The following is a 25641-nucleotide window of genomic DNA, read 5'->3' on the forward strand; positions in this document are numbered from 1 at the left end:
TAGCATGTTAAATTTCTCAAACATTGTGAAGCTATTCAGGACTTCACATGGCTTTTCGTGTGGTAGAACAGTCCATTGAACCTGGAGAGCAAATCTCCACAAGTAGACCGATTCTAGATGTTTCCCTGTCTACATGCTCGGAGGGCCCTGTATAGAGAATAGAGTGCACGCAAACCACATACTTCCCTGCTACTGAACAATGCTCTGGTTATACAAAGTCAGTGGTTCTCAACCTTTGAGCCTGAGCACCCCTGAAGAATTGGTGTATATAATAAAACAAAAACAAAACAAATTATACGGGGCACCCCTGCTTATCAGACTTCTCATTCCCTTTTCACTCACATCATATTACCCGGTTACTCAACATTTATCTCCCCGTATTGCACACACCCGTCAATAATACACTCCACATTCACCACTTCACTTACAAAGCCATACCTCCTCCCCTCCCCAACACCTAAAAAAAAATTAGGCTGTTCAGCGGGCACATTTCTCAGTGTCTGGAGATACATAGGTGCCTTGCTCTGTGGCCAGCTCAAAGACAGATTGGATTGCAACCTCTACGTCTCCAGGCTGCGAGGGGCGCATAAGAGAGGAAGAGGCTGTACACGTATAAGTAGCCATAATTAAAGGTCATTTAACAACTCCAGCCCCTCCTACTGTATATCAAACAACTAACAGTTATTTCGACACATTTAGAGTTGCAAACAAGTACATGAAGTCCATCTGCCTCTGTATAGCACAGCCAACTTATCACTCTGCTTTTAAGTAAGGCCTAATATGATCGTGGGGTCAAATCCCCAATGAATCATATTGAAAATATATCCAAGTTCCATACATCTTTAAATTACTGATCATTATGTTTGAATTACTGAACTATCACATTTGTAGGAATAATTCTTTTCCAATTCTATTCCAGTCACCATTGACATTCTCCAAACTAAAGGGGGAGTCACGACACACACAGGGATACTTTTTAACATATATCACCTAAACCTGGGTAATACACCATATATATATATATTTTTCAGGACAAATAGTCTAAACATATTAAGCGATACCATATGGTAGCCCCAACTACACATATATTCATCTATACAATATTTTTATTTACAATACATTTTTATATTCTTATTTTATTATTTTATATTTTTTATATATCACTCAAAATCCATCCATCTGAGCATAAGCTTTTTTGCATTTAGTTTAAATGTCACACATCACAGAAGTTCTAAGTGCAAGGGCCACTTTAGGTATGAAATTAATTTGCTGAAGGAATTACTTAGAGGTTTACTTCACAAGTTATTGTGCTGCACCTGCTACCAATTTTAAGAGATTTGTTTAAAGATGTCTGTAGATTGCACAAATTACTAATTGCCTACACCTCGAGTGAGGGAAGGTCTCATAGAACTGATAGAGATCATGTGTGCATGATTAACTACTGTGTATAACATTGTCACTACTTGTAACATATTTATGTATGTATTTAGAGTTTAGCATTATTGGTCTTTCATATTATTGGGCATTAGTCCAACACCCAACACTCAATAAAGGTCGTTTTTACATTTTATTATTTAATTGTACCAATACCAATTGATGACCAATCCAATCATCAATTAGGTATTTGCCTATAAAGAGGGAAGACACAGGGCATCTGGCAGGAACCTGACGAAGCATTATTGCGAAACTAGTTGTTCCCTGCCGGAGCCCATTGATTGAAGGACCCAGCCAGCCTGCTGACATCCGGTAAGACCTCCTCTTCCGGTCCCGCCGTCGGACGCGACCACGGGAGCTGTACTGGTGAGAGGAATATCACCGGACGATCAGGCTGATGCTGGGCTGTTTTAAAGCTGTACCGTGAGTGTTATTTTGACTTTGTTTTCTGTACCTAATAAATTCTATTTTGCTCACTCACCGAGTTCGGCCCTTTTCTTCCTATTTGGGCCCCCGGGAGAGAAGCAACTCACGTACTGCCCCCACCAGGAGGGTGAGAAAGCTATTGTTTTTAGCAGCATTCAGTGAAGGAAAGACTGCGCATTAAACTCTGCTAACCAGCCCCATTATCCCCTTTTTACCTCAGACCAACAACAGGCTATATAAACACACCCTGTTAGTCATCCACATATAGCACGTATTTTGCTTCTGTTCACAAAAAAACCACACAATTCCATTTAAATTTTATTTAAGGATTTTTAAGCTATTTTAGAATATATATTTTTTCATATATTTACTTTTAATTACCAAGGTTCTTTAATTCCAAAGAGTTTTAAGCTATTTTAAAAATATATTTTTCATACATTTTTAATTCCAAAGTTCTTTTGGCTGTATTGTACCGTTCGATTACTAAAACACTAATACCGTGTTCCATATCTTCCTATCCTCTTATCTCTACGTTTGAGCAAAATCCCGTGCGCTGACCAACCCTCCACCTCCACTGCAACTACAAGAAGATTCCGGGCTTTATCTTCTCTACTGGTCCAGCTGCAGAAAACAACAAGGGCAAGTATACACTACCCTTTCTTTGGTTACACACTACCACACAGGCAACATCACAAGCCTATACAAATAGGGAGCGCCCCAACCTCTTTTCTTTTTGTCAGAGTTGCATAGACCACAGAAATTTATACAGTACTATGCATAATATATATGTCCATTTAACTTCTTTTCCATATTAGATTTTTTTTACTTTCTGCCTTAACCAGATTACTATTTATGATTACATGTTAAAATATATATATGTCCCACTATATAGCATAAAAATAAAGACCACATAATACAAAAGTGTATTTCACTGGCAGCAACCCATGTTAATATTTAATTCACTGAACAATTTATGATAAGGAATATGACAAAAAAAAGGGGTACAACTAACAAACCAGAGAGAAATTCCTTAACTCAGGAATCCTACAGAACATGGTAATTAAAACCTGCTCGGTAGCTGAAGACCAAGGTTAGAAAGGAAGCACAGGTTAATGGAAGATAATATCATGGGTTATTTTAAGCTTGCTATCCTTTTGTTCTCCTCCTTAACTGGATAAATGCACTACTTACCATGACCCTATTAGTTGCTGAGAGGATTTTTTTTTGTTTATTTATTATGATCTGCTTTAAGTCCTGGTGACCTCGTTCAATGTTAACTGCCCGAACCATGTTACAAAGCGTCCCAATCCATTAAGGAATGACTGTTTATTTTTATACAAAATGTGAGCATGTATTTTATTTAGGTCTCCTACATTTTCAATAATTGTATATGTATTCTGCCAGAGAAATACTGATAACCGTAACTAGAAACTGTACAATAGTGAAAAAGTACATCTCCGAGCAATATTTTACCAATCTAAACATCTCAATTACATACAGTAGATTAAAGGACCAATATGTACATTTCATGTTTTGCTAGGGCCCCACTATAGGTTAATGAAATGAGAGGTTTCCATTAATTATTCTAGGGTAATGGTATAAAATCCAGCAGAAGTTTTGCCATTAATGTGCAGAGTTTTGGAAAATAAGGAATGTCGCAGGATTTTACAGATGGTACATTTTGTATACGCTTAAAAAAAGCTTTATGCCATGTTTCCTTTAACCAAATAGATGAAGCTACAGGTAATTTAAATATGTAATTTCCATCATAATGCAATATAGTACAGAACGATCCCTTGCTCCAAATGTCCACATGGATGAAATGTATGCTTTACTGTACCATGAGATAAAATATAGGATTAATGATAAACACATTCACTGTCAAAATAATCTCAAGTGCATGATGGTCCTTAAATAAGGGTCAATTACAACACGAAAGTAGTTATTTTGCATGCAAACTGAAAAAATAAAAAGCACCACATACCATAGCTCTCAAATGTCGTAAACAAAGAAGCGCTGTTCATCAGCAATGTTTGGATAACTCCACAGCTCATTAGCACAAACACATCACGCTCTCAAAATGTCTGCTTACCACTTGTTGACCAATGTTAACATTAGACTGTCCAAATGTTTTTGGCAGGAGTTGTTTTCCAACAGCATTAACAGAAGATTGATGGACAGCCAATAACGACACTACACCTAAAAGTGACAAGAAATATTTAACAAGTTAATTGACCACAACCATATTTGAGAACCGGTCAACATCAGCCACATTAATAAAACAAAAAAACAACATCGTCTCTCTCATGGAGACCATACAAAGTCTGTGCCTCTGGGTCAGGGGTGGGCAAAGCCAGTCCTCAAGGGCCTCCAACAGTTCGGATTCTCAGGATATCCCCGTTTCAGCACCGGTGTCTCAAAGACAGCCACCTGTGCTGAAGCAGGGAAATCCTGAGAACCCGACCTGTTGGTGGCGCTTGAAGACTGGCGTTGCCCACCTGTGCTCTAGGTCCTGTTTCACAAGAGTTGCCCTCAGGTTCAATTGGGGAGAAGTAAAGCTGTAGTCCTGCTTGCCTTACGTAAATACATATATAGCAGATCCATGTCAACCATTTAATTATTATTCGTCATCAGCAACTACTAGTTAAGTGTATCCATCAATATAGATAGCCCTTCACAGCAATAATCAATATTTTGTTACATGACAATGGGAATAAGAGCTTAAAACAAACGTTAACTTAAGTAAAAGGAGTCCTTGCTCTGAAGAGCCATCAATCCAAATGGTATGTAGGGAGAACTTAGACAGGAGGGTGTTATGGCAAGTATGGTTAGGGGCGCGTTTTGTGACTGTTCTTGAAGGTGGGGAGAGATGGTGCTTGTCTGATATTGAGTAGGAAGGGCATTCCAGGGGTGTACATTAGATTCTGTGTTTATCCTTTTATTGTGTAGAATCTGTCTGCATTTAGTATAACTATATGTTCTTGTAAGCTTTCTGTAACCCAAATACTGTCTGTGTATATGAAATCCAAGTAATGCCTTGGACTCTGATTGAACTTGTGCACGCTTTGGAGCGTAATTTAAATTTTAGAACACGTTTTGCTACAACAGAGGTGTTTTCAGTGCATAGTTTTCTTAACAGAGCCTCTGTACGCACCCTTCATAATACCTTTGGTGGTAGTGGATTAAAGATATATATATTGTAACGGAGTATGAGTAAATCGGGGCAGCGAGTCGGCTGTGTGTATTAACCCTTGTTGCATATAAAAGTCACGTGCTCACAAGTGTGCTATTCGCGACAGTTGGTATATTGGGACGATTGAGGGGATATTCATTTGAGTGTCCAAGCATGGAGAAAAGTGAATCGGCTAGATACACACCGCTATTAACCCATGTCCCATATAAAAAGGTCACGTGCTCACAGGTGTGCCATACTTGACACGCATACACAGGATATTTAAACCCAAAAGTCGCTTGAATGCCAATAATCTGCACCGCAAGATTGAATGCAGTACCATTGAAAGGCATAATGAGCGCTCCAACGCAGATCTTGGGCGTTAACGAGTAATTACGCCTGCTGCATCTGTAAACAGATATTTCAACCTACAGCTTCAATTAATTCTCAGTCCTTTTTCGGTTTCCTGCCCACCACTTTCTAAATGAAGATTACACATTTTCCTATAGTCTAACAAAACATGCTAGGTGGCGAAATTGTTGGATCTGGAGGTTGGAAGACCCAAGAGAGCATATTTGTGATGAAGTGCTACTTGATGTATGACAGTTACTGAAGTAGAAACCTTAAGTCATACAAATGGTAGGTGTTGCAAATGAAGCTCAGACCTTTAATTACACCTAACCTGAGGAATTTACAAACATACGGAGCATCGAAAGGTTGCACCGAATCAGTTTGCTGCTTGATGTAGTTTACTTCCCAGCACAGATATATCTTTGCGTTATTAAAAACACACACACACACAATATATGTTGAGCGTAGTGTGATTTACAGCACTGTTAAGTTTGCGGCCAGGGTGGAGCGAACTGAGCGCTCACGTTCGGCACGATCAGAGTGATAACTCTGAATGCCCTCGTCCAGGGTGAGGGTGCGTGCACGTGCCCTTGCTGCTTGGCGAGACAACCAAATTTTATTTGGCTGGTCGCTGATGCGTCACGTGAGCAAGAAATATGCACTACTCATCCACTGTTTGAACAATCTGCATCAAATAAGCATATGGTATGAAGGTGGTGTGGAGGGAGTAAATTTGGCAGCAAAGGCTGTAACAAGTTATATGTATAAATATGCTGTTGCTTGTATTTACATCCAATATGGAGCAGTCAACGCTTATGTTAAGTCATCCAATTACAACTATGCAGTATTAATAATACTGCGTTTTGCTGTATATGGCTTTTATATTTACATAGCCTACACCATTGGTCTAACAATCTGTATCTAGTAACTAGCTAATCCTATACATCTATGGACATACAACCCTGCATTGATTGATTGTGGCTACTTAGTCTCATACACTGGGTATCTGGATTATATCAGTACTAATATTATGCAGTGATGTTAGAGCTGCGACATCCTCCTCATGACATTTATTTAGATAGTTATTACAGCTTATTGAGATTTTGTATGTAATGTGAGCAATGTTCATATATTGGAGACCAATTTGCTACAGTGTCCAACACATAAAATTTTTGTATGCATGAGGATTGCATTGATTGTGTATACTACAAAAAAAACTGATTGAATATTACACTGTGGGTAACTGTGTAATTTGACTAAAATCAGCACTAATATTATGCAGTGATGTTGGAGCTGCATCATGCTCCTCATGACTTTTATATTTAGTGAGCCTTCACAGTTTATTCTGCTAGTTCATACCATATGCTTATTTGACGCAGATTGTTCAAACACAGTGAATGAATAGTGCATATTTGCATGCATTGTATTGATTTTCATATCGTTTTCTGATTATCCTTATGGAGATCAGGTTCTCTAACAGCAACAATATAGACACATGAAGGTTCAATTCCTGTAATTTTATTTGTTTATCTTAAACATACACACATCAATATAAGCAAGTGTAGACATATTTTTATATCATTAAAAGTTAAGTTTTAACCACCTTTGAGTGCACTATCAAATGTGCTTCTTTTGGAGGGTAATGGTATATACCAGTTACTCTTGTTCTGAAAAAACATATCAACTTAAGCACATCGGTAGCACCGGTTGCCATCTCAGGAAATTTAGGCACTCATTATTTCACTTACATAATAAATATTGGTGAGCGTTGGTTTCAATGTGTGTGGGATGGGTCACGTGAGCGGTTCGCTCAATGAGGACGAACCAGCTCTGTGATGTCATGGCCGTATCCCTGACATACCCCCTACCCCCGCGAAACTAGCTGCCCAGAAATCGGCCGAGCAGAGCACATTGTCACAGCGCTCGAGCCCCACCACGCCCACTCCCAGCCTGGCCGCAACCTTATGCATCGTAACAAGACACATGGGGGGCTTATTCAAGCAAGTGTAATAGTGCCTATTGGATTTCAATGTGATTGCACCACATCGGCACTATTGCACTTACTGTATCCGAACACGTAGGGGCTTATTCAATAAAGTGCAATAGTGCCTACGTATTGGGATAAATGAACATGCGTGAAAGAAAAAGTATCCTGGGAAAAAAGTGAACATAAATGTGAACACAGTTTGAAAGAAAAACAAGAAAAAACACTTAGTTCCCAAAATATACATCCATTTTAGTATAGGCCTGCTCTATAATTTTAAATACTTATAAGCCCAAGACAAATTTGAGCTATACAAAAAATATAAAACAGATTTGTATTTATTACCCTTTAAATTGCCCATCTACGGCTATAAATAATTCTAGCTGAAAGAATTGCCACTGTAGAGTAGGACTATGGAGGCCACTTCCCCTCAAAAATCACCTGCTTGTATCCTGCTCAAGGTTCATCTACTCTAATGTGAGGACAGTGAAATCAGACTGGAATTATAGTCCTCTAATTTTATCTGCCATGACGATCTATCCCAGGAATCAGGTATTTTTGGACACTTTCACATGTAGATTAATCTCAGTTTTCTATTTTGGAGAAGTAATTGTATGAACATTTCTGGAAGCATAATAAAAAGTATTCAGCATTAAAATCACAAAAATGTGGAAACTGCTACAGAAATTGCTAGTATACAGTAGATATTAGCCAGGAAAGAACATGGAAAGTCAGCATAGGGATGGCAAACACCTACACATATGCCCAAATACAAACTTCCATGACTATTCTTATTTTTTTCAAGCAGACTTAACAATCCAATGTGTTCTCAAGATCATTTTCCATCAGAATATTGCAACACCCACTTTACTTGCACATAACCAAGTTTCGTAATGGCTGTACAAGTATACAAGTGTACAAGTATAGCAAGGCTTTGTGCAATCATTTAGAGATCATGTCTTATGAAATAATGTAATACAAGCTCAGCAAAGTTGTTTTTTTTCTCTTTACATTGTCAGGAGGCCTAAGTTACCATTTCACAAGGAGACGTAATGGTACCCCTATTCCATATACTTAGAAGCAGTCTAATGCAATCGTCTGAAAACCGCCATTCAAGGCAGTTCTCTTCAGAGAAATCTGAATCTGTTTTAGTGTCAGGTTGAGGTGCTGTGCTACAGTCTGTCACTGCTCCATAGTAAAGGGCAGAAGAGAGCAAGAAATGGCAAAGGAGGTTGATTCATAAGCATCTTAAGTAAAATTGTAACGTCTATAAATGACAAACGCTCACTTCCATATACAAGAACACAGTGCCACTGTGTGGTCAGAAACATTATCTGTGAAGCACACAAGGGATTTAATTACATGTTTTACCAGTAAGGTGCTCAACAAGGACAAAGTGTGTTAAGGAAAAAAAATGGCAAAGCAACTCACAAAACCAATAGAAAATTGTGCTGTTCTGGCATACAGCATAAACTGCTTTCTATGCATACATTTTGGGAAAGTTGAGCAAAACAAAATGTACATTCTGGTTTCCATCTTAAAGGGTGCCAGTATGTTCTGCTATTCAAAGCTCCCACATCACATGGGCTAATAGGAAGTAGCATCAGGTTAAGTCACAGCTTACTATTGGCCTGCAGAAAGCTTTGAAAATCAGCCATAATGTGAACCCTGAAGTAGCTACTGGCATCCACTACAGCTGTGTCTTGGGAAGCAGGGTTTCTCCGGAGCTGAAAATAATGGGGTTTAACTCTGGAGACACCTGGCTTCCATCCTGAATTAAATAAATGATCAGAATCCGTAACGGATTGCCTCTAATAAGTTGTCTTCATTTATACTCCAACGCATGCATTTGACATGGAAAACGTTCAAAACTATTTGAAAAATCTGTATATTGGAGTTGTAGATTTAAATATTTAGAGAAGTTAATTTTGTTACTTTGTTTTGACCTTTCCAGGAATAAAACATTAAAGCAGCACTCCTAGCGACATTGTTTTTATATAGGATTGAAGCAGGGGGTCCTGAACCGCATTTATTACATTTATATACAACAAAAATTGTCGCCAGGACTGCCTTTTTAAAAGTAGGGGAGAATTATTTGTCACTGTTTTCAAATCACAGGTTCTCACAAAGATTAGATAATTGGTGCGCAAACTTCAGGTCTGCGCCCCCCCCCCCTTATCTTCAGCATCAAATGACGCTGTGGGGTCACGTGACCTCACAGCGCCAAAAACAAGGTAAGGGAAGTTAGAGGCCTCATGCGATCCCCGAACATTTATTTACATGCCTTGGGGAAAAGCACGGTGCCTCTGCAACTGCCGCATCTCCACCTGGAAAATCTTGCACCCCCAGTTTGCACACCCCTAGATGGCAAACAGTCTATATCTAAAAGATTTGCCCTTTACATACACAGAATATGAAAAATATAATCAGGTGTAAATACACATTTTGCTTGTTACATGCTTTTTAATTTCACAATTAAACCCTGTTGTCTCCACAAAATGCCTGTATGACAATCTACCAATGCAAATCCATTTCCACGGTCACAAATAGCCAAGCACCAAGGTCACAGACTACCTTTGACCCCAGAAATTCTTTAAGATATCCAAATTTACCATCTGCGACTTGAAAATGTCTAGTCAACCCAAATGGTACAACACACACGATAAAGGGATGTCTGTACAGAATTCACACACGCGTTTAGCAGCTTCCCTACACAAGCACAGCTGCACTATCTTTTTTAGTTATTTGGGGAGTAACCTTGCAAGTTTTTTTCTTCGAGACATTTAGATACCATGTAGGTTAAGAAAACACCTGTCATGGGACCAAGATTAGTCCTCAATAGGTCAAATTATACTGTAAAGAGCTTTCCAAAACTTCATGGGTTTCTTGAAGAATAAAACAACAAGGTTTCAAAAGCTCTGTACACAAAACTGTACTGTCACCTATGAAGACCTGTAATGTTGGTCCGATAAAAGGCATCAACCTACACTGAATCCGCTTTTCTCCACATTGAAAAGGAGGAAATACTGATGTACAACTTCACTGGACATAAATTCGGGGCATGTTACAGGTCAGCAGAATAAAAGCCTTTTAAAAAGGAGTACCTGAACGCCAAAATAACCCTTCAATGGCGCGCTTGCATGGAAGTTGATGGAAGCTATTTTTTTCCCCCAAAAAAAACATTGCTGCAAAATTAGCGGCTAAAAATAAATAAAGGAACTGCTAGAGGATTAATGTGCAGCTGAAACCAGGCCATAGCTTCTTACCTTTTCCAGGACTGAGATTTTGATCTACAAATACCTTGAGCTCTCCATTTGCTTCAATTAGGCCAGCCTGTTGAAATAAGAACTGGAAATCAGTATGGCATGTTTCCATAGTACACGCAGAAATTGGTTCCGATAGCGCAGTGTCTTTTAGCAATTCATCAACTGATTTTTATTTGTATTTTTTTCTCCTTTTGGTGAAAATAATCTAATTTTAATACAAAGAAAAACAGAATAGTTTTGTTACTATCATTTGCCCAATGCAATTATTTGACTCCAACATATTGAGAAATACTGAAATTTAATGCACAAGGTTAGATATAGAAACACAGCACATTGTCGTCAAGCTCAAGTCATAATACGGTGGGGGGGGTGGGGGAGGGGGTTTGCAGGGCAGCTTTAGAGTTCTGCCCCGCAATACAAACAGTAATTTTCTTAGCTCGGGCAGTAATGTTTTTCTTGGTAATTGCAAATGTTCCAAAAGCCATATTGTTATCTTAATACCAGTGCTTGACTAAATAACACAGATATTGCGGTCATTAGTTTATTTCATTGAATCAGAAATTACAAATGTTCCACACAGGATAAAGCTAAACTAAAATCAATGGTATTTTAATAGGTTTTAATAGATTAAAAACAAAATGAGGATACCTTTTAGTAACACTTCAAAAACGTTAAACATTTCCCAACTATGACAAGGAACCTAAATGGAGCGATCGTTAGCATGTGATAAGGCCATTAAGGGGAGGCGTAGAAGAAAATGGTTAAGACAGAGAAAACAGAAAAACCTGAAACAAATATTTTCAGGATCAAATGTATAATATGCAAAAACTACTTTTCTTGTTTTACTTTTATTTTTTTAATAAAGTGTCAACCATGTAAGTGGAACCTATTAACCATACCCCCCTTTAGCTCAAATTGGTCCTACACGAGAATGCACCTTAAGGCTGCGTCCCCACTGGCGCTGACTGCACTCATGCTTGAGAGTGGTGACGTCAACAACTCTAAGCATGAGCGCCGGGTGTCCTATTTTGCAAGCAGGAGTGGGGGGGGGCATTGGGGGCATGTTGAGCACGCTTCAAAGTCACTTTTTTTGTGCCTCGTTAAGCACCAAGCTTGGGAGAGCGTGCGTGCCCGCACTGCGTGAGCGGGGACGTCAACATAAAGAGTACAGGAAGTAAACGTGGCAAGCGCCGAGCACACAGCACCAGCGGGGATGAAGCCTTAGAGTCATGCTGATTATTTTGATTTTTTATGTTCCGTTGACACGCCCAAGCAAAAAGGTAGTATTATGCCGATATGGTCCTCTATCCCTCACCTGATGCAAATTATAGATAGATATGTTCTGTGCGTGGCTTCAAAATAAACTAAAAATCACACTGTTGCTGGGGGAATTGTGGTCGTCAGGCCCAATACCTCCTTTAAGATGGCTCTGGAAGATCTCTCCAAAATCTACAAATTGAATTACATTTCCATGTTAAATAAGAGGCAGAGCTAGATAGGTGTAACGAAGTATTGTTGACGTGGTGTGGAAGGATCTCCAGTTAAAATGATGCCGTTAGCAAACATCGCATGACTGCACTACCTATAGCACTCCCACAGCGCTTCTTTAAAAAGCCTGGACAGAACAATATTGGATTTTGTTTAGTCTGGGGAAAAAAGTTAGGGTCAGGCGGGAGAACATATTCGCTCGCCCAAGGCGATAGGTGAACTGGCACCAACTTTAAAAATTACTACTGGTCTGCACTTCTAAAGGGCATTTTTTTTATTGGTACTATAGGCCTATTAATTCTCACTGGGTAAGACTAGAGGAGTTCAATATTCAAGGGATGACAATTTACAAACTACTTTTTGTCGAGGCCTAGGGATAGACTATCCTGACATGGCCTATGCCAGTATTTCATTGTTGGATTAGCTAGGCAGATAACTTAATCCAATATAAGAAACGATACCAATCTCCTCGGCTCAAAATGGCATACTGATCTTTGTGCCGAAATAGAGTTTTAGGACTGGCAGGATATTTGGCTTGACATGAATAAATATCTATATTTTCCAACATGATTAAATTATCCTATAAAATAATCTATCGTATGTATCACCGTCCGCCGTCTCTAAAATGTACTTAGCCTGCCAGACACCTTTGGCAATAGGGCGGATTTTTCCCATATGTTGTGGATGTGCCCCAAAATGAAGTGTCTAAAACAGAATCACTAGAGAAATATATATTACCCAGGTGGGGCTCAAAGCAAGCTCAGTGTGTGCTATTGAGATGGCGGCCTGAGGGGAGCCCAGTGTTAAAAGATACGAAGACTCAACCACATGTTTTTAGCGACTACAGTATTGATTGTGCCGGGATGGAAATCCGTTAACCCTTCTACAGTTAGTAGTTGAAGCAAAACTATGGGATATAGCTCAAATGAAAAAAGTTGACTTGTTAAAAAATCAATATGGGCAATGCATTAAAACTTGGGAATTGGTACTTCAGTTTATCTAAAAGGAGAGCCTTCACACAGGTACACCGACTACAGGATAGCCACTGAGAAAGAGGGCATTGTTTTACATGGCACACCTTCACACGGGTACACCGACTACAGGATAGCCACTGAGAAAGAGGGCATTGTTTTACATGGCACACCTTCACACGGGTACACTGACTACAGGATAGCCACTGAGAAAGAGGGCATTGTTTTACATGGCACACATTCACACGGGTACACTGACTACAGGATAGCCACTGAGAAAGAGGGCATTGTTTTACATGGCACACCTTCACACGGGTACACTGACTACAGGATAGCCACTGAGAAAGAGGGCATTGTTTTACATGGCACACCTTCACACAGGTACACTGACTACAGGATAGCCACTGAGAAAGAGGGCATTGTTTTACATGGCACACCTTCACACGGGTACACCGACTACAGGATAGCCACTGAGAAAGAGGGCATTGTTTTACATGGCACACCTTCACACAGGTACACTGACTACAGGATAGCCACTGAGAAAGAGGGCATTGTTTTACATGGCACACCTTCACACGGGTACACCGACTACAGGATAGCCACTGAGAAAGAGGGCATTGTTTTACATGGCACACCTTCACACGGGTACACCGACTACAGGATAGCCACTGAGAAAGAGGGCATTGTTTTACATGGCACACATTCACACAGGTACACCGACTACAGGATAGCCACTGAGAAAGAGGGCATTGTTTTACATGGCACACCTTCACACGGGTACACCGACTACAGGATAGCCACTGAGAAAGAGGGCATTGTTTTACATGGCACACCTTCACACGGGTACACCGACTACAGGATAGCCACTGAGAAAGAGGGCATTGTTTTACATGGCACACATTCACACAGGTACACCGACTACAGGATAGCCACTGAGAAAGAGGGCATTGTTTTACATGGCACACCTTCACACAGGTACACTGACTACAGGATAGCCACTGAGAAAGAGGGCATTGTTTTACATGGCACACCTTCACACGGGTACACCGACTACAGGATAGCCACTGAGAAAGAGGGCATTGTTTTACATGGCACACCTTCACACAGGTACACTGACTACAGGATAGCCACTGAGAAAGAGGGCATTGTTTTACATGGCACACCTTCACACAGGTACACTGACTACAGGATAGCCACTGAGAAAGAGGGCATTGTTTTACATGGCACACCTTCACACGGGTACACCGACTACAGGATAGCCACTGAGAAAGAGGGCATTGTTTTACATGGCACACCTTCACACAGGTACACCGACTACAGGATAGCCACTGAGAAAGAGGGCATTGTTTTACATGGCACACCTTCACACGGGTACACCGACTACAGGATAGCCACTGAGAAAGAGGGCATTGTTTTACATGGCACACCTTCACACGGGTACACCGACTACAGGATAGCCACTGAGAAAGAGGGCATTGTTTTACATGGCACACATTCACACAGGTACACCGACTACAGGATAGCCACTGAGAAAGAGGGCATTGTTTTACATGGCACACATTCACACAGGTACACTGACTACAGGATAGCCACTGAGAAAGAGGGCATTGTTTTACATGGCACACATTCACACGGGTACACTGACTACAGGATAGCCACTGAGAAAGAGGGCATTGTTTTACATGGCACACCTTCACACAGGTACACTGACTACAGGATAGCCACTGAGAAAGAGGGCATTGTTTTACATGGCACACCTTCACACGGGTACACTGACTACAGGATAGCCACTGAGAAAGAGGGCATTGTTTTACATGGCACACCTTCACACGGGTACACTGACTACAGGATAGCCACTGAGAAAGAGGGCATTGTTTTACATGGCACACCTTCACACGGGTACACTGACTACAGGATAGCCACTGAGAAAGAGGGCATTGTTTTACATGGCACACCTTCACACGGGTACACTGACTACAGGATAGCCACTGAGAAAGAGGGCATTGTTTTACATGGCACACCTTCACACGGGTACACCGACTACAGGATAGCCACTGAGAAAGAGGGCATTGTTTTACATGGCACACCTTCACACGGGTACACCGACTACAGGATAGCCACTGAGAAAGAGGGCATTGTTTTACATGGCACACCTTCACACGGGTACACCGACTACAGGATAGCCACTGAGAAAGAGGGCATTGTTTTACATGGCACACCTTCACACGGGTACACTGACTACAGGATAGCCACTGAGAAAGAGGGCATTGTTTTACATGGCACACCTTCACACGGGTACACTGACTACAGGATAGCCACTGAGAAAGAGGGCATTGTTTTACATGGCACACCTTCACACGGGTACACCGACTACAGGATAGCCACTGAGAAAGAGGGCATTGTTTTACATGGCACACCTTCACACGGGTACACCGACTACAGGATAGCCACTGAGAAAGAGGGCATTGTTTTACATGGCACACCTTCACACGGGTACACTGACTACAGGATAGCCACTGAGAAAGAGGGCATTGTTTTACATGGCACACCTTCACACGGGTACACTGACTACAGGATAGCCACTGAGAAAGAGGGCATTGTTTTACATGGCACACCTTCACACAGGTACACTGACTACAGGATAGCCACTGAGAAAGAGGGCATTGTTTTACATGGCACACCTTCACACGGGTACACCGACTACAGGATAGCCACTGAGAAAGAGGGCATTGTTTTACATGGCACACCTTCACACGGGTACACTGACTACAGGATAGCCACTGAGAAAGAGGGCATTGTTTTACATGGCACACATTCACACAGGTACACCGACTACAGGATAGCCACTGAGAAAGAGGGCATTGTTTTACATGGCACACCTTCACACGGGTACACTGACTACAGGATAGCCACTGAGAAAGAGGGCATTGTTTTACATGGCACACCTTCACACAGGTACACTGACTACAGGATAGCCACTGAGAAAGAGGGCATTGTTTGGCATGGCACACCTTCACACGGGTACACTGACTACAGGATAGCCACTGAGAAAGAGGGCATTGTTTTACATGGCACACCTTCACACGGGTACACTGACTACAGGATAGCTACTGAGAAAGAGGGCATTGTTTTACATGGCACACCTTCACACAGGTACACTGACTACAGGATAGCCACTGAGAAAGAGGGCATTGTTTTACATGGCACACCTTCACACAGGTACACTGACTACAGGATAGCCACTGAGAAAGAGGGCATTGTTTTACATGGCACACCTTCACACAGGTACACTGACTACAGGATAGCCACTGAGAAAGAGGGCATTGTTTTACATGGCACACCTTCACACGGGTACACCGACTACAGGATAGCCACTGAGAAAGAGGGCATTGTTTTACATGGCACACCTTCACACGGGTACACCGACTACAGGATAGCCACTGAGAAAGAGGGCATTGTTTTACATGGCACACCTTCACACGGGTACACTGACTACAGGATAGCCACACCTTCACACGGGTACACTGACTACAGGATAGCCACTGAGAAAGAGGGCATTGTTTTACATGGCACACCTTCACACGGGTACACTGACTACAGGATAGCCACTGAGAAAGAGGGCATTGTTTTACATGGCACACCTTCACACGGGTACACGGACTACAGGATAGCCACTGAGAAAGAGGGCATTGTTTTACATGGCACACCTTCACACGGGTACACTGACTACAGGATAGCCACTGAGAAAGAGGGCATTGTTTTACATGGCACACCTTCACACGGGTACACCGACTACAGGATAGCCACTGAGAAAGAGGGCATTGTTTTACATGGCACACATTCACACAGGTACACCGACTACAGGATAGCCACTGAGAAAGAGGGCATTGTTTTACATGGAACACCTTCACACGGGTACACTGACTACAGGATAGCCACTGAGAAAGAGGGCATTGTTTGGCATGGCACACCTTCACACGGGTACACTGACTACAGGATAGCCACTGAGAAAGAGGGCATTGTTTGGCATGGCACACCTTCACACGGGTACACTGACTACAGGATAGCCACTGAGAAAGAGGGCATTGTTTTACATGGCACACCTTCACACGGGTACACTGACTACAGGATAGCCACTGAGAAAGAGGGCATTGTTTGGCATGGCACACAGGGCAAAATCGTAAAACAAATTATGGTTAATATTACAATGTACATTGTCACAAAATTGCGATACTGAGCTGTTTACCGGTTAATACTGACACAGAATTCATGTCAACACACCAAATATACAAGGTACTGTACATAAACTATAACGTGTTTTTTTATTAACTTTTAACAAATCAAATAAAATATTGGTGGTGTTGTCCATCTGTATCATATCTATGCTGCATATTAATCTTTTATTATAGACGGAAAAAAATGAATGCGGGGGGGGGGGAGAAATGGATGCTATGTTCTGAAATAAACAGAAGACACAAATTAGCCATAAGCATAGCTGCTCATGCTCTACACGCTAGTCAACAAAATTAAATGGATCATGTATTGCCAGTTAATAAAGGCCTTAAATTTAACCCACAGGTGTAATTTACATCAAGCCTCTGTCTAGGTATACAATAGTTTTCCCCCAAATTTGGTATAGCTAAAGAAATAGATCCTTGTACATTGATGAGCTGTGCAAAAGTCTAGAATGCATTATGCAACAGTGGGGAGCGCTGGCTGTGGAGTGTAGAGGAAGTGATGACTAGCAGAAAGGAAGTCACCATGTCACTTTATAGATCAGGGGTAAGACAAACTAGTCAAACAAAAAAGTGGAGATAAAAGTGAAGAGACATTCTGCATGCCAAGTCAATCAGTCTTGTCATGCAACAAGGTGATTGGAAATATCACAGGATGGTGTGTAAATTAGCCATCATACAGCACATCTAGTAAATTAATGAAAAAGTTCATGGCAAAATTAAACGAGGTTAATCTGTGAAAGTCTTTAATGGCAAATATTTCTAGTACTCTATACAAAAACTGTTTTAAATGTTCTTGCACATTCAGCAATGGGGACAGTGGCATTTGTTCTTTTGAATGCATATTACCAGTGAATGTAAACATTTCATACTTTAATTATAGCTTCTAAAAAAAACCTCACTGGCCATTTGCGGTGACTAATTATACGGATGCAAAAATTAATTTAAAAAAAAGCTTTGTAGTCTGTTTGGATTAAACTATCAAATTGAGTCTCTGCCCTCACTGGCTCAACCACAATTGCTACAATCATTGTAAAGTTCAATTGGACATTTTAGGCATAGTTAATGTTTCTTGAATAGTATTCATCTAATAATACAAATAACCAATCCCAGTTTTGTTTAGTGAAATTGTAGCTGAAGTTTCTGAAAGGTAGGAGGCGCGATTTCACAAATCTAATATTCTCCGGTGGTTGTAAAAATTAGTCTTCTGCCCTCATGTGACGCAAGGATAAGCTTCAAATTAAAAAATACAAAGTAGACACACCCACACACACGATCCTTTTATAATCTAGCAACAGAAGCTTCCCCCAACTGCTTTAATATTCTTACGTTATGGAGTTATTTTTCCTTTGCACTAATTTCTACTGTCACTTGGAATCAGCGAATTGCATTTACCAAGATATTGCTACGTAATGCAATGACAAATTGCATTTTCCCAGTACAAAAACTGCAGCTGTGAATTTAAATACCACATCTATTTGGAGTGATCAATTAATGTTTATACTAGTGTTGTAACGAATCCTCTTAAGTGACAGGTACCGGGGTACCCAGGGGAAAATAGAAATTTTGCCAGGCAGCATTGAATTACCTGCAGCTGGCGGTGGGTGAGGAAGACCGCTGCAGAAGGTGAGGACCATGGTGACATCGTGAGAGCAGCGGTGCAGACATCCTGGTGGCGGTGGCAGCAGAGGAAATCATTGTTGAGCCAGTAAGAGCAGCTGAACATGTGACCGGACAGGAGTGTTATAATTGGACAGCCTGCTCCTCCCCGGCTGTCCGAGTAAGGCTCCTGCTCCGGTCACGTTCTGCTGGTCCCACCGGCTCAACAATGATGTAATCTGCTGCCACCGCCACCAGGATGTCTGCACCGCTGCTCCCACGATGTCACCGTGGTCCTCCTCACCCTGCGCCGCGGTCTTCCTCCTCCGCCTGCAGGTAAGTGTTCTGCTGCTCTGCTCCTGCCGTTCTCCAAGAGGACCGAGGGCAAAGAGAAAGAAAAAAAGTGTTTGGTAAGCTGGGTAATTTCCGGATACTGTGTACATCACTTATAGCGAGGGCCAGGAAATTACCCGGTGCCCGGCGCTTTTTCAGCTAACTGGACATTACCCAGACCCGGCTACAGAGAAGTGGAACCGGCGCTGGGTAATTTCAGAGTAGCTGAAAATACATCACTTACCTGCAGCTGGCGACAGGTGGTGAGGAAGACCGCGGCGACATCTGGGAGCAGCAGCAGCAGAGGTGCTGTATTCCTGCTGCTCCCGCAGGCTGAACACAGACTTCTGTTGCTGCCACCAGCACCTCTGCTGTTGCTCCAAGATGTCGCGCGGTCTTCCTCACCCTTCAGGCAAGTGCCGGCCGGGTAGAACTGATTTTGCGTTACCCGTTTTTTTTTTAATTAGGGCCCGGTACAACACTAGTATATACCCTTCAGGGGGCAAGTAAGGCTTAGTTCATAGAATGAGTGACAGCGCGAGCGACATCACGCAAGCCGAAAACAGAAGGCCGTAAGGCAATGCGCACAGCCATAGAGTGCACGAGTGACGGCCGGCCGATACTTTGAGACAATTTTTTATATTTTGCCGCGCGACGACCGGGTCACGTGCGCGGTTCAGCCAATGAGGGTGAACCGCTCACATGACGTCACGGGCACGCTTCCGGCACGCCCTCGTCGCACAACCCACGGATTGCTTCTAGTACAGGACGTCATGCTCTACGTCGTGTTTGTGCTATATTGAGGCCTAAGAAGCACAGTCAGCATCTTTGCCTCATTTACTCCATTTCCATTTTGTAATACAGGCATTGGGAAACCTGTGTTTAAACATCGCTGTAGCACTCAAGTTAACATACTGTACTTTCTTTAGAATACAAAAAATAAGCTGTCATAGTACAGTAAAACATCGGGCCTTTGAAGGAGACAACCACTGAACGAAGAACAGCATTTCAAGACAACTATAATACCCAGCAACCTTACAACAAAAAATATAGTATTGTTCTACAATACCATTTAGTTTCTAAAAGCAGTGGTTTTCAAACTGCAGTCCCTGCTTCCAGGCTCACCAATGGTCCCTAAATGCTTAAAACAGGTTCTAAAAGATATAGGAACAACTCAAAATTCCTGTTTCACCTTTACAAAAATGCAATGCCAGTTTTTACTGTAACTAACCAGGGTGAAGGCTAAAATACCACTCAGCATGTTTCTGTTTCAAGTAGGAATCTTGTTCATGAAAAAATGAAAATAAACTGCCTCAACACTACCTCAGTGTTATGTGGGAAAATGCTGCGCACCAAAAATCTAAATAAACCAGAGATACTAATACCGGAGCTCTCTGAGGGAAGGCCCGCTGCAATCCAAGTACCGGATACACAAGAAAGGAAGAGTAGAGGCTCCACGGGTTTTATAAATGCAATAATTTATTGAAGCCAAATAAAGTGTCCAACGTTTTGGCTGTCACAGCAGCCTGTGTCAAGAAGTGGCTGCTGTGTAATCAATACTACCTCCAAACATATAGAAAACAATTATCCTGCTAGCAGGGATGAACATCCTGAAGAATGGAAACTTTGGGAGGGGTGTGTGGGTGCACACATCTTGTCTGAACGAGTAGCTCAGGGTCACCGTCTTTGAAGCAGATTAATGAGGATTGAATCTCGATGCAGTGACGTTGGGCAAGTCACTCAATCTACTTGTGCCTACTGCACCAACATTACATTGTAAGCTCTATAGGGCAGGGACCTGCAGAATCATATACTTTAAAAACCACTCTGCTTATAAATGCGTAACCACACTGTAACAACACAACCTCCACACTGTGAAAAAAAACATCTGCTCAGGAGAACACCTACTGAAATGCAAGTCCATTGGTCATAGGACCCACACTATCCCCCAGTGGGCGAAGTGCACCTTAACAGGTGTAAGAAATACAAATTGAACGTGCCAGTTTATTATTAGGAGAGTTCCGATCTCTCAATATTTCCTAGTCAGGTCCTACCTCTGCCAGCACCCCCACACCTGCCTTACCAGACACGGGAACATTCACACTACCAGTGATGCATTACTATCTGGTATCAGATCTGCAGGGAGGTATGAGACAGGAGTTGTTACTGCTGTAGAGTTCTGATCTCTAAATGTTATCAATTGTATCTCGTAAAAATCTCTCAACTTTGGGGGATAGTTTGTAGAGTACAGCGAGTTAGGGATCCCCATGAGCATTTATAAGCAAAACACCAATATGTGGTGATTATCTATTTTCAGGGAACTATCATCACCTGATTCGCTTACCTCAAAAAAGGTACAATGGCTACATTGCAGTTTGAGGCCAAGGCTGCATTTATAGTGCCTTGCGACGGCGCTCCGAATCAAAATATATTGACTCCGTCGCAAGCGCCTATAGTTAAGTGCAACGGCAACGGAGCGACAAAACATTTTTAAGCTGGGTCTATTTGATTTTTTACAGAGTCGCCGCATGTGACTGTCTCTAAACCAGAGACCGCGGCCCGCCCGCTTTCGTGATGTCGCTGGCGACAGTCCCGGAAAATCTAATTATAACTTTCGCTGGTGGCGACGGCATCGGTCGCGTCGCCAGCTCTATAAGCGCGGCCTGAGGGCAATTTTGCCTTTATTATTTCTGCCACCTTTTCCTTATCTCAGAGTGTTCATCAGATGCTTTAGGCCGGCGTGACATCATCCGTCACAGCAGCTATTTTTGCTAATAGACTTAGAGACAAGAGACACGAACGGGGGCATGGCCGTGAGCGGTTGGCCCTCATTGGCTGAACCGCTCACGCAGCCACTGACATGCTGCGGCCGCTGAAAAAGCAATTTCTCGCCGACTTCCAGCAATCGTGACCAAGCAGTCGCTCCGCTCCTACTACAGGCACATGCAACAGATTCAAGTCATTTGTTTGACACCACGTCTCGTCGCCGGGACTATAAGGGCGGCCTTAGAGGTAACTTGCCTTATTCACTACCATACCCTCCTCCGAGCACCAATAATACAAACTAATTAGAGTACGTTAAACAAATGTGTTTTTAGTTACTATTGCGTTCAGTCACTTTATTTTAAGTTGTGTATTAAAAGTTAAATTTTTAAACACATACATTTCACCTTTGCGTTATCAACCCGCTTAAGTGCACCTTTATAAATAGGTAGGTGTCTTTGTGCTTCTCTAACATTCCATTTGTAACTACACTGTGCCTCAAAGTTCCAACAACCACAAACAGGAACCCAAGCGCCTTTATCCTCTGAGAGGAGCCGCTGGCCCTGTGAGATAGACAAGCTGCAAGCAAGTGAAAAAGGGACAACTTCATGTTGCTTGTCGTGTAGATTATTGGCTGTGCGCTGGTGTGTGGCACCTCCCTCATACTTGTCATGGGTATAAATGGCAGGGCTGCTTTGGGCTCAGTGGAAGAAAGGTTGGGGAGTTCCAAATCCACCTCAACAGAAGCTCAAAACCAAAACAACTGGAAAGAGCTTAAAAATGTTAGATTAGCCAATATGACTTGACAAAACTAGAAAGATAAGCAGATGCACAGACCATGAGAGCCTGTTCTGAACTCTGAACATTAGTGTTTCCTTGTGCCATTCTCTTACAGAAAACGGAAAAGTCAAAGCATTTTCCACCTCAGTTTGCAATCTAAGGCCTCGGGCATGGTCAGCGCTTAGGCGCGCTGCTGCTCGGCATTGAGCCCCTGCAGCCGCAATGAGAGCGGATTTAGCAGGGGCTCGCGCACGCTTCCGCACGCCTGCGGAAGCGTGTCTTAACAAATGTTAAGTTTCAGAGCTCGCCGGAGCGCAGGGCCGGTCACGTGAGCGGTTCGCCCAATGAGGGCGAACCAGCTCCGTGACGTCACTGGCCTGCCCCCAGACGGCGCACGCTCTAAGGCCAGGGAAAGCACCGCTTTCCCCGAGCCTCAGCGCGCCTCCGCACGGGCGAAGTGTCTATGGACCAAGTCTAAAGCTGCATTTGTTTCAAGTGAAAATGGGAATGCACCTCTGCCCCAAAACATAAAAGTTTAGCTGCACCTCTGAAACCCACCTCCGTATAATATCAGTCCAGCACTCATTTTAAAGACCCCTGCACCCCAGGAAAAGAAATAAAGCTTCCCAGCACATTTGGCTTTACCCCTGCCTTGTCACCGAGACTACATATTATTTCTGCTTGTGGGGCAAAACGACTGGGATCAGGAGGCGATGATCGTTTCTATGTAGAACTAACACGTACAAACTCCACAGCCATCATTTCAAATCATTTTCCCTTCCATTTCATTCAACCGGAGAGAAGGCGAAGCATTTTACGTTCCGAATGAGGATGGCGTCTCAGATTTTATGCAACAGAACTATGCATAATCTGTGGACCATGAAGTTAACAGCAAGCCCCAACCTCTCCCCTTCAATTTTCATCTGGGGATTTTGCACGTTATCAGGAATGGCAAAATTGTTCCTTTGGGCCTTATCGAATTCAACTTTTTAGAAAAAGGTTTACATTTATTGTGTGCATTTCATTTGAGAACGTAAATGCCACACGCATTATTTTAACAAATAAAAAAGATAACCCTCATTGGAAAGAAAAATATATGAATTGCTTGGCATTCTCAAAGAAAATCTCATTTATCACTGTTCTGTAATGCCATTTGATTTCTAAAGCAGTGGTTCTCACTGTAGTCTCTGGATCACCAGCAAACCGCAAAGCCATTTAAAACCCATTCCAAGAGTGTTTAGGGCTAAAAACATTCAGTTTAATATTGTGGGACTTTGTCATCTTTCAATTCCAGTTTTGGCTATTCTTAAATGTTTTTAAACAAAGGCTCAAATTGCAGAACTGTACCAATTTAGATCTTGCCAAACACTAAAGATAATCTTATATTCCTGAATACAAAGTAATTTGTTGTGGTCACATGATCAAGCATTCCTATGGTACCAACAGAAATAGAAAGCATATCTTAAATTGAAAGACAACGTTAGTTACCAAGGATACACCACAAAAACATACATAAACCATTTCATGCAAAAACATTGAAATACCTCGACAATGCCGGTCACAAGCCAACAGTAAAGAGATTAAAAGATCCTGATTTTAAAACAGGAAGTTTTATTATGTTGCCGATTCAGATGCCATCTCGTACAGCAATTGTTCAGCTTTTATTTTACATCGCAAATGTCCTGCTAGATGAAATTACCTTCAGAAACCCTTAACTGCTCATCAAAATACCACTTTAAAAATAGAATTAAAAAAAAATTAAAAAAAAACACATTTGACTGCTATAAATGCAGTAGTGTCCTTAGCTCATGGAGGGACCCTGCGACTATTAGGCAGCACCCGTTAAACACCACAGCACAGCCCTATATGGGGCAGGCCCCAGTGGTCGTGTGTGGGCGCATGCAAAGCGCTGTGACGCGTACACTAGCAGGGAAGACAACTTTTGTCTTCCCGTGCCGTGATGAGGTCACGTGGACGTGCACAGCCAATGAGAGGGCAGATATGTCCAGTCATGATCGTGCCCCCCGCCCCCTCCCTAGATCTCCCCTACAGATAGATCGCGGCTGTGGTCTCTGCACGTGCCGCGTGTGCAGCAGGGAGGACTGGGGCTGTAGGCTTAAGGTTCTAAACCGCACAGAGTAAAGCGACGTTGGTGGTATAGCGTCACTTACTGACACAGCTGCCAAAGGCACAGCTCAACCCCACAATGCCTTGCAGAAGGAAGGAACTGTGGGCAGCAACTTTGGAAGTTTATGGGGTAATTGCAAAACTACTCCACCCACACAGAGGTGCTGTTTAGAACCTTCCTACGCCTGTAGTCTCCACAGGCTCAAGAACCCACTATAATCCCCATTAAATTATATTATTTTTTTTTAGGCGATCCACTTGAAGACTCCTCAGGAAGACATATGGGTTCATGAACCCCCAGCTGTACAGCAACTGAAACTGGTTTAAAAAGCAAACCATAACAAGATCGCTGAACAATGTCTGCATTGTACAGGGAAGCAGGAATTGCTGAGAAAAGAGCGAATGCGAGAAAGCATGCTCACTGAAAAAACTTAGTAGGTGGCTGTAACAGGCTCAGTCTGGGCGCGTTCAATGAATCGAATAATAAATTCAGACAATTCTGCTGAGTTAATGAATTGAAAAGGTTAAAATTAGAGAAATATTTTAAGGTTTGCCATAAATTCCTAATTCTCTAGGTTTTTGGATTTCATGGTTACACAATGAGACAGTACCAACAACCACCTTGTCGTTATGTGCAAAATAAAAAAATTTTTTAAAAAAAAGAGAGAAACTGGCCTTGGTAAACAGGTTTGAACATACATCCCATTATGTG

General features: G+C 42.1%; 1 protein-coding gene across 5 annotated transcripts in view; it reads right to left on the reverse strand.

The window, feature by feature from the left end:
• The window catches only part of TFDP1 (transcription factor Dp-1), a 45246-nt gene that overhangs the window by 14011 nt on the left and 5594 nt on the right, over positions 1–25641 (reverse strand). For 4 of the 5 annotated variants that reach the window (XM_075590625.1, XM_075590624.1, XM_075590623.1 and 1 more), the window contains exons 3-4: positions 10634–10700; positions 3953–4059 (exon numbers count right to left, since the gene is read on the reverse strand). In XM_075590625.1, the coding sequence (XP_075446740.1) occupies positions 3953–4059; positions 10634–10700 (174 nt within the window). Of the gene's footprint in view, positions 1–3844; positions 3865–3952; positions 4060–10633; positions 10701–25641 lie in introns of those variants that run through there. The other variant, XM_075590627.1, reaches the window with a different exon arrangement.

Source organism: Ascaphus truei, chromosome 3, assembly GCF_040206685.1.
Source record: "Ascaphus truei isolate aAscTru1 chromosome 3, aAscTru1.hap1, whole genome shotgun sequence".
NCBI lineage: Eukaryota > Metazoa > Chordata > Amphibia > Anura > Ascaphidae > Ascaphus > Ascaphus truei.